The sequence below is a fragment of the Passer domesticus genome, chromosome 32 (assembly GCF_036417665.1).
Source record: "Passer domesticus isolate bPasDom1 chromosome 32, bPasDom1.hap1, whole genome shotgun sequence".
NCBI classification, from domain to species: domain Eukaryota; kingdom Metazoa; phylum Chordata; class Aves; order Passeriformes; family Passeridae; genus Passer; species Passer domesticus.
The window spans coordinates 2,215,380-2,225,551 of NC_087505.1; the positions used below are offsets into that span (position 1 = coordinate 2,215,380).

At 54.0% G+C, this 10,172-nt stretch overlaps 1 protein-coding gene across 24 annotated transcripts in view; it reads left to right on the top strand.

Annotated features, from left to right (window-relative positions):
* The window catches only part of MEF2D (myocyte enhancer factor 2D), an 89,299-nt gene extending 79,455 nt beyond the window's left edge, over positions 1–9,844 (top strand). For 15 of the 24 annotated variants that reach the window (XM_064401714.1, XM_064401726.1, XM_064401732.1 and 12 more), the window contains 3 exons: positions 991–6,081; positions 6,334–6,676; positions 6,712–9,844. In XM_064401714.1, coding sequence (XP_064257784.1) covers positions 991–1,321 — 331 coding nt within the window. In that variant the 3' untranslated portion in view covers positions 1,322–6,081; positions 6,334–6,676; positions 6,712–9,844. Of the gene's footprint in view, positions 1–990; positions 6,275–6,333; positions 6,677–6,711 lie in introns of all 24 variants that reach the window. The other 9 variants (XM_064401722.1, XM_064401729.1, XM_064401721.1 and 6 more) reach the window with 9 other exon arrangements.
* The last annotated feature ends 328 nt before the right edge of the window (positions 9,845–10,172 follow it).

The window sequence follows — 10,172 nt, forward strand, 5'->3', positions numbered from 1 at the left end:
GGATGGATGATGGATGGATGGATGGATGGATGGATGGATGGATGGATGGATGGATGATGGATGGATGGATGGATGATGGATAGATGATGGATGATGGATGGATGGATGATGGATGGATGGATGATGCATGGATGATGGATGGATGGATGGATGATGGATGGATGATGGATGGATGGATGATGGATGGATGGATGGATGGATGATGGATGGATGGATGATGGATGGATGGATGGATGGATGGATGGATGGATGGATGATGGATGGATGGATGGATGGATGGATGGATGGATGGATGGATGGATGGAGAGATGAACGGGGATGAATAGAGGACTGGAAGGATAGATGGACAGATGAAGGGCTGGGATAGGTGGGTGGGTGGAGGAATGGATGGATGGACCAGGTTTTTGTGTAGGAGTTTAGTGTTTCCTCACTGCCTGGTGCATGTTTTCCAGGCAGGGCAGGCAGCAGTTTCCTCAGTAGCTGCCAGGACCTCCTGCACCAGTGGGGCCATAGGATGTGTAGAAAGCCTGGACAAAATTTTGTGTTGTAGAGGTTGAGGAGGTTCCCAGTTTTGACCAAAACCTCCTGGTGAGCCATGTGCTGGGTCTGTGCAGCCCAGGGGTGCAGGGGCAGAGCTGTAGGGACACCTAAGCCTTTGGGCCACTGCTGAGGGACAGTGGCTGGGATTGGGGCTGGATCATGGGGTGCTGGGGAGAGAGGAATGCTGCCCACAGAGTCTGACCCCAGCTCTGTGGTGATGTGATTCTGAAGTCATAATTCTGTTTATGCATCCAGATTAATGATCTAATCCAGGTTTATAACCGTGGGTTCATTTGGCTGTAGAGTGTGCAAGTTCTGAATTCTGTGCACTGGAGGGTAGAAGGCCACCAAAAAGATAATAATGAGAGATTTCCCATTATCTCCTCCTCCATCTTTTTCTCCCCCTTCCTCCCCTTCTGCCCTCCCTTTCCCAACCTCCGGGATGCCCAGACAAGGGAGCCACTTATCCCACACCACCACTTTGACTGTCAACACCAACCCCAACATCAGCATCAAGTCCGAGCCCGTCTCGCCCAACCGGGAGAGGAACACTGCCACCCCGCTCAGCACCTTCCCCCACCAGCCCCGGCACGAGCCCACCGGCCGCTCGCCCGTCGACAGCCTCAGCAGCAACACCAGCTCCTACGAGGGCAGCAGCGAGCGGGACGACCCCGCCCGCCCCGATTTTGGCTCCTCCCTGGGCCTCCTTCGACCCGGCAGCGAGCCCGAGGGGGAGAGCCCCTCCGTAAAGCGCATGCGGTTGGATACCTGGGTCACATAACGGGGTCCCCGCCATCCCTGGGAGCTCCTGGAGGGGCTGGGAAGGGAGGGGGAGGGTGAAACGGGTGATGGGGATGGGGCTGGGGGTGGTGGTGGTTGGGGGGGGGGGGGAATTATCATAAACTGCCTGAGAAATAGCTTTAGGATTTTGTAGGCATTCATTCTAGCGCAGCAGGCGACGCATGCAGCACAAACGGCGCTGGGGAGCGGCCCGGGGTGTGGGGATGGGGGGCTGGAGTGGGATGGTGTCCTCACCAAAACCAGCAGCCCCTAGGGATGCTCCACACTGGCCGGCAGGACCCTCCTGGGGAGTGGGAATGTAGCCCTGAGGCAGAGCAGCTGCGGCAGGATGGGAGACAGAGCACCCCAAAATGCTCCTTCCTGGCCATTCCCCTGGGTCCCTGTGCAGGGAGGGGCAGGTCAGACATGAGCCAGCTCTCTGGGAGCTCGAAGGGCTTTGCTAGGCACAGGTTTTCCTCCAGAAGGGTTTTCCTAAACCAGGAAAGGGAGGTGGAGAGCAGCTCGGGGATGCAGCCACATCCACAGCCTGCTTGGGGCTCCTGGAATTGGGAAGCTGCATCAGGAGTAAGAGGCAGATTTTTAAGGCTCAATCCCGTTTGCATGACAAGTGGAAGCAGACAGCATCCTTCCTCCCTGAGCAGGGAACTCCACTGTTCCTGACCAGGGTCACTGGAACACTGGAGTTCTCTTTCCCTCACCTCCACCTGGGCACAGCAGGTGTGTGGAGAGGAGATCTTAGTGCTGGTTTTGAGAGCAAGTTGTGGATTTTACCAAACAAAGTCCATCAAAGCATTTTAGAAATGGGTTCCCATTGCACATGGGCCAAAGCTTTAAATGAGGAAATTGGGTAGAAATGTATTTTTTTACTGAAAGATGCAACTGAAGTCATGATCTTAATGAGATTTTGCCTGAAGGTTTCTAGGCCTCAAAAGGCAACAGTGAGCTGTGCAGAAAATCTCCTTGAGCCTTGAGCAGTGATTTAGTGGAAGGGAAAAGGAAATACCGAGGAATTTCCTCATGTTGCCACTTGCTCTGGCAGTTTCCCAGGGATGGCTGTTGGTGCCCTGATCCCAAAAATGCATCAACCTGCTCATGGCTGGAGGGTTTGGAGGAGAAGGGGCCGTTCCTGCCTGGCACAGCCATTAGGGATGGGCTTTCTCCCTGCAGGTGCTCGTGCTGGTCCCCCAATCCCTCCCAGCCTGCTGCCCTGTCCCCCTGTGCAGGGCCACCCCAGCCCCATTCACCCCTGGGCTCGCAGTCCCAAACTGGCACAAAACCTGCCTGGGTGCCACCTTTGCCAGCTGGAGCTTGGCCAGCCTTGGGGGGCTGTGGAGGAGCTGCCTGGGGTTCAGCTCAACCCTGAGACAGAGCAAAGGGAGAGGAGCTGAGTCAGGGTGGGGTTTATGCCCCTCCTGGATCCCTCTGCTGGGTGAGCTCAGCCTTGGGATGGCATAAAAACGTCCCAGGATGAGGGGTTTTACAAACTTTTCCCAACCAAGCATTTATCACAAAGTTTCTAATTGGAAAAAAGAACCCAAGGAAAAAAAAAAGTGCTGATGAGTATTGTGCAATGAATGGGGAGTGCTTGGAGGAGGAGAGGAAACCCTTCAGGAGCTGGGTGAGAATCAGGAGCTGGTTTTGTGTGGACACCTGGTGAAGGGGTCAGGGTGGGTGCTCAGCAGTGCTGGCGTTCTGGGTACCCTCACCACCATCCCTGCTCGTGGATCAAGGCACGGAGAGATGTGCCAGATCAAACCCCCCCCTCCAGACCTCGAAAGACCCAATTCCTGCCTCAAAGGCTTTTCCACCCAAACGACAGCTTTACCCTTTTCCAACCATACATTTGGAATTCCCTCTCCTGCTCCCGTGCTCCGGGAAGGCTTTGGGTGGGCAAGAGGAGGAAATCCCTGGCAGGTTTTGTGCAGTTGAACCCCCCCCGTGCCCCCTCCCAAGCCAACCCAGCGGGTGCCAGGGACAGGCTCGGCTCTCACCTCTGGAATGTCGGCGTCGGAAGCGGATCTGCCTCCCTCCCTCCCTCCCTCATCCCTGCCAGTCCTTGGGGAAGCAGGAGAGATGCTGTGGACCGTGGTCTTCCTCGCCACGCCGGACGTACCTGGACGCGCACCTGAGCTCTTTGCACGGCCTTGCTTTGGAAATTAGGCGGGATAATGACGTCTCATCGCTCTCAGTTTTTTTTGTATTTTTATTTTCTTCTTCTTCTTCATGAAAAACAAACTCAACCCAGCAAACCGGGGTCTGCCCCAGCGGGAGCAGCGTGGCAGGAGGGCCCAGCAGAGCCTCCAGAGACCCCGGGACGAGGTGACAGCAGAGACCCCCCGGCACTCGACGCCGTCGGTGCGGAGCAACCGTCAGGAGTGGGGGGAAAACAAACCAAAAAAAACCCCATTTTTGCTCATTAACTTCACGCCCTGACTCCCAATTTCACTCTTCTGCCTGGAAGCTGAGAGGCTGGAAACCACAAAACGCAAGAGACAAAAAACTCTGCGTTAGGCAGATGCAGGTTCAGATCTGCCTGGCGGGGAAGGCGCCGGAGCGGAGCTGCGGCCGCGGCACTCGACGATCCCTGGGCTGGTGCCAGGGGCAGGTACAGCCCTGGGCTGGTGCTCTGGGCTGGTGGCACGGGCAGGAGCAGCTCTGAGCTGGTACCAGGGGTCGGTACAGCTCTGAGCTGGTGCTCTGGGCTGGTGCCATGGTCAGGTACAGCTCTAGGCTGGTGCCAGGGGCAGGTGCAGCTCTGAGCTGGTGCTCTGGGCTGGTGCCATGGTCAGGTACAGCTCTAGGCTGGTGCCAGGGGCAGGGACAGCTCTGAGCTGGTACCAAGGGCACGTACAGCTCTGAGCTGGTGCCAGGGGCAGGTACAGCTCTGAGCTGGTGCCAGGGGCTGGTACAGCCCTGAGCTGGTGCCAGGGGCAGGTACAGCCCTGGGCTGGTGCCACAGCTCATGGGGAGGTGGGAGTGCCCGGGTCAGGCACGGCGTTGGCTTCACGTCGCAGTGAAAGGGGTTTGGGGGCTGTTTGTCGGGGTCTTTGTTGGGGGCTTGGGGTTATTTTATTATTATATTCTATTTTTTTTTTTTGTTGTCCGGGTCATTATCCTTTATTTCCCCCTCCAGACTGTAGTATCTGGTAAACTCCTCCTAATTTTCAAAAGACAACGAGAAGAATGACAATCTAAGAAACCAACACCCTCCTTTGTGCTTCTATAAATATGTTTCTGATCTAATTTTATTTCTCGTGCTCATCTGTACTGTTGACAGTTACAATTGTGTATAATTTTTTTTTTTTAATTTGGAATTTTTGCGTTGTATAGGGTTTAGTTTTAAAATATATATATATTTTCCATTTTTTAAAAAGGGGTGTTGCAAAAAAAAATTGCACGATTTAAATGACAATAGTTAAAATGCTGCAGTTTTTAGAGATGTGGAAGCAAAATGGAGCTTATTTATTCTCAAAGGCTATAAAGGTGTAAAATGCATGAAGAAAAAAAACATTTACAAAAAAAAAAAAAGACAAAAAAAGTGTAACCTGAACAAAGTGTAGCGTTAAAGATTTTAAAGGATGACAACAACAAGAAAAAAAGAAAAAAACCAACAAAAAAACAGCTAATATATTGTGTTTGGGCTAGTTTGCTTTTGTTTTTAATTGTTCCTTTTTTGGAGAATGAAATACATTTGTGTATATTTTCATATAAGAAGTATGCACTGAGATGTTTCCAAACTGATATATTCCTTTCTAAACGTGTGGTTACTTACCAAAGTCTGTTTCTGATCTTTACCTTCTAAACTCTCTGTGGATCCTCCAGCCCGCACCTGAGCGCAGGTAAGGCGGGGTGCCAGGGGTGCCAGGGGGCTGAGCCGGGGGGGGGCTGGCACACGTGGGGGCTGTGACCCCCGGCCTGGGGAGGCTGGTCTTTCCCAGGGCTTGGCAGAGCTGTTTTTTTGGGGTGTTTGTGCCCGTTTTTTGGGGTGTCCGTGCCCGTTTTTGGGGTGTCCGTGCCGCGGTGGGGCTGGCTGGGGTGGGCTGGTGCCAGGGGCAGCGTGGTGAGGGCAGGCGCAGAGCGGGGGGTTCACCCCCGGAGCTGTGCCCAGCGTGTGCAGAGTTTGGTGCAGAGAGGAGGAGGATGGAAGGGAGGAAGGTCACAGGGTGTGGCTCAGGTGACGCAGCTGCAGGAGCAAGGATGGGGTGGAAAGTCACCTGCCCAGCCCTGGAGGAGATTCGGGGATGGAGCAGGGCCCTAAATGATGGATAGAGCCTAAAATGGTGGGAAGGGCACTAAAAGGGGCCTGAAACACTGCCTGGGTGCAGTGAGGGTGGTGGTGGGTCAGTGGGGGTGGTCCTGCCCGCTCTGGGGGCTGTGGACGTGGTCAGCTGGGCTTGGATGGTCAGCTGAGGTTGGATGGTCAGCTGGGGTTGGATGGTCAGCTGGGGTTGGATGGTCAGCTGAGGTTGGATGGTCAGCTGGGGTTGGATGGTCAGCTGAGGTTGGATGGTCAGCTGGGGTTGGATGGTCAGCTGGACTTGAGTGGTCAGCTGAGGTTTGATGGTCAGCTGAGGTTGGATGGTCAGCTGGGGTAGGATGGTCAGCTGGATTCAGGTGGTCCACTGGAGTTGGATGGTCAGCTGGGGTTTGATGGTCATCTGTGCTTGGATGGTCAGCTGAGGTTGGATGGTCAGCTGGAGTTTGATGGTCAGCTGGGCTTGGATGGTCAGCTGGGTTCAGGTGGTCAGCTGGGTTCAGGTGGTCAGCTGGATACAAGTGGTCCACTAGAGTTGGATGGTCATCTGTGCTTGGATGGTCAGCTGGGGTTTGATGGTCAGCTGAGGTTGGATGGCCAGCTGGAGTTGGATGGTCAGCTGAGGTTGGATGGTCACCTGAGGTTTGATTGTCAGCTGAGGTTGGATGGTCAGCTGGGGTTTGATGGTCATCTGTGCTTGGATGGTCAGCTGAGGTTGGATGGTCAGCTGGGTTCAGGTGGTCAGCTGGATACAAGTGGTCCACTAGAGTTGGATGATCAGCTGGGGTTTGATGGTCACCTGAGGTTGGATGGCCAGCTGGGCTTGGATGGTCAGCTGGGCTTGAGTGGTCAGCTGGAGTTTGATGGTCAGCTGGGTTGGATGGTCAGCTGGGGTTTGATGGTCACCTGAGGTTGGATGGTCAGCTGGGTTTGATGGTCAGCTGGAGTTGGATGGTCAGCTGGAGTTTGATGGTCAGCTAGTGCCAATCGTTCTTTGACGAGAATGTGGGCAGGGATCCATCCCATCAAAGATCAAAGGAGGTCCCTGCAAGCTAGGGTTGGATGGTCAGCTGGGGTCAAGTGGTCGGTTGGGTTGGATGGTCAGCTGGGCGCAGGTGGTCAGTTGGGTTGGATGGTCATCTGGGTTCAGGTGGTCAGCACAGGGACAGGGTGACCCCTGCTCAGGGGTTTTCAGGCTGGCAGAGCCTGGCTGTGCAGGAGGTTGGGATGAGGGGCTGGGTGCTGGGGGCAGGCTGGCAGTGCTTGTGGTGCTGTCAGGGGCACCCGAGCCCCCGCGGGGGTCGTGGCTGTGGCAGGGAGACTCTGGGGGTCCCTTGGGGAGGGGGTTGTTGCTGTGGGGTGGTTGAGGCCCCTGCCAGGGCTGGGGTCTGGGGGCAGTGGAAGTGTTAAATCCAGAGCTGGTGGTGATGGGCCACGTGTGGGCCTGGGGTAAACTGGGGCAAAGAGAAAGAACACGTTTCCTTTTCCTTCTCCCTTTTTCACTTCCCTCTTCCTCTCCAGAATAACTTCAGCAAACTGAGGAAAAAGCAAATTCACAAAAACCCCCCACCTTTTCCTTGAGAATTTCACTTTTTACACTTTTTTCCTCCCCTTGTGTTGCTCGGTTGGGGGATCCCCCCCATCCCTTTGGGTGTCAGTTGGGATGTTTGTCACCAGTTCTGGGGACAGGGCTGTGAGCTGCTGCTGCCAGAGCTTGGCTGGGGGTGAGGGGCACTTGGTGCTCTGGGGGTCCCCTCTGCCCTCCTCGGGGGAGCATCCCTCAGGAGGGGAAGGAGCATCTTCCCAGCCACTCCTCAGCTCTGGCTGCCACATCCTGCCTCCCACCTCTCCGGCTGGGGGCACAATTTGGGGATGTCTGGGGGATTTTCACCACCCAAAGTGGGGAAAATTCATCCCCATCCGCCTCTCCCTGAGCTGTGGGAGGGTGTCTAACAGTGGGCTTCAGCTGAAGGTTTGCTCTGGTTTCCCTTACCCGTGTTCATCCTTTTATTCCACCTTCACTTTTATCTTTTTGGGTTTTTTTTCTCTTTTCCTTTCCACAAAAAAACCCAAGCAGACCCATAAACCAAGTATTATGTTTTCACTACCTCCATCCATCACCCTTCCTTGTCCAATGCAGGAAGCCACACTCGGGATGTAAGAGGGCCTTTCCCCCTTTATTTTCCCCTTTCCCCTGGTGATTTTCTCTCCCTTCTGTCCCTCTGCCCCTCCTCTCTCTGGTCTCTCACCTGTAGTATTTTACCTGGCTACTGTAACTGTAAATAGCGAGTTTCAATCTGTTAGCAATGGTAACAGTACAGAAAACTGGTTTTGGTTTTCTTTTTCTTTTTTTTTTTTTTTGGTTGTATTGATATGAAATGAGATTATATTTTTGTCAGAGTATATTGTAATAATACTGACTTTGGACATGGCCGAGTTGTACAGCGATTTCTTGTTTAACCCTCTTGGCTCTTCCCGTGCACCCCTCCCCGGCCTCCCTGCTCCCCAAATTTCCATGTCCCGCATCCTGGGCAGGAGCAGCCCCTTGGAAATTTGCAGTTCCAGGGCTGCTTTTCCACAGGGTTCCCAACACGCCGGCGTGTCCCCCTGGCTCCGGGGAGCCTGCAACACCCGGGGGTGATTTAGCGAGCCTTGGAGATGGGGAGGAGCCGGCTGAGCATCCACAGGGATGCTCTGGATCTCTGCCACGCTCCGGGCAGGAATTCAGGACCCTGGAGCAGTGAGCAGGCTCCTTCCACTCCCCTCTCCTCCCTGGCCAGGGGAAAACCCCGGTTCCTTCCCAGCTCCGTTCTCTGGAGCTGTTTGGGATGTGCTTGACTTGAGCCAGAAGAGGGTGGTGTGGCTCAGGCTGCGCCAGGAGCGGCTCCAGACGGGCTGGGAGGTTTTTGGGGAGTGAGGATTGACTATCCCCTAAAATGGGAAGGTTTTTGGGGACTGAGGATTGAGATATCCCCCAGGCTGGGAGGTTTTTGCGAGTGAGGATTGAGATATCCCCTAAAATGGGAAGGTTTTGGGGAGTGAGGATTGAGATATCCCCCAGGCTGGGAAGGTTTTTGGGGAGTGAGGATTGACTATCCCCTAAAATGGGAAGGTTTTGGGGACTGAGGATTGAGATATCCCCCAGGCTGGGAAGGTTTTTGGGGACTGAAGGATTGGCAATATCCCCTATGATGGGAAAGCTTTGGGGGAACTGAGGGATTTGTAATATCCCCTAGGATGGGAAGGTTTTCAGAACTGAGGGATTCACAATGTCCCCCAGGCTGGGAAGGTTTTTTGGAACTGAGGAATTGAAAATATCCCCTAAAATGGGAAGGTTTGGGGGGAACTGAGGGATTGACATTGTCCTCCAGGCTGTGAGGGTTTTTTGGAACTGGGATTGACAATATCCCCTAAAATGGGAAGGTTTTCAGGAACTGGGATTTGCAATATCCCCTCACCCTGGGAAGGTTTTTTGGAACTGAGGGGTTGAAATATCCCGCAGACTGGGAAGGTTTTTTGGGACTGAAGGATTTGCAATATCCCCCAGACTCAGAAGGTTTTTGGGACTGAAGCATTTGCAATATCCCCCAGACTGGGAAGGTTTTTTGGGACTGAAGGATTTGCAATATCCCCCAGACTGGGAAGGTTTTTGGGACTGAGGGGTTGAAATATCCCCCAGACTGGGAAGGTTTTTTGGGACTGAAGGATTTGCAATGTCCCCCAGACTGGGAAGGTTTTTTGGGACTGAAGGATTTGCAATGTCCCCATCCCTGGGTGGGGATGGGTGGCTGTGTCTCCCCCCTGCCCCCCACATCCACCCCGGGCCAGGGGGAGCCCCAGCATCGTGCTGGGGGGGTCAGAGAGGGATTTCTTCACTTCAGGTGGGTTTTCAGTGAGGTTTTCGTGCTGGTGCCCCTGAGACTGGCCCTGCTCCCTCCTCTCCAGGCCTGCACCCACCTCAGGCTGCAGGAACACCCCCAGCCGCTCTCCTGTGACCACGCTGGGCTGTCCCCAGGGGCTGCTGGCATCCCCAAGGCCGAGGGGTGCAGCAGCCCACCCTGGGCCACGACTCCCCTCCTGCCCAGGGCTCTTCCCAAGCATTTGCAGGCAGATGAGGTGCTGGAGAAGTGGTGACCCAGCTGCTGCTCGCTCTGCTGTCCCCCAGAGCCCCCGGGGCAGCTCCTGCTTCTCCCCCATCCCCTTTGCTCCCCGTAGCTCAGTTAAGCAGGTAGGTGTTAGCAAACTCTGGGGTGTCTGCAAAAAAAAAAAAAAAAAAAACTTTTGTAAAATAGAATAGACCCTTTAAATGATGCACTAAAATTAAAAAAAAAAAAAATAAAAATATCATGGGTGCCCCCTGTCAGCTTCTCTGCGTGATGGTTTGTTGGATGTCCCCGCTCAGCCCAGCACAGGCAGCTCTGCATCCTCCCCCAGGGTGCTGCACAGGTAGAAACAAACCAGGACGTGCACTTCCCCCCGAGGAGTTTTATTTATTGTTTCGAGAAGCGATTTAAAAGGGAAGAAAAAAAAAAGAAAAAAAGAAAAAAAAAAAAAAAGGAGAAACTGTATCTATAAT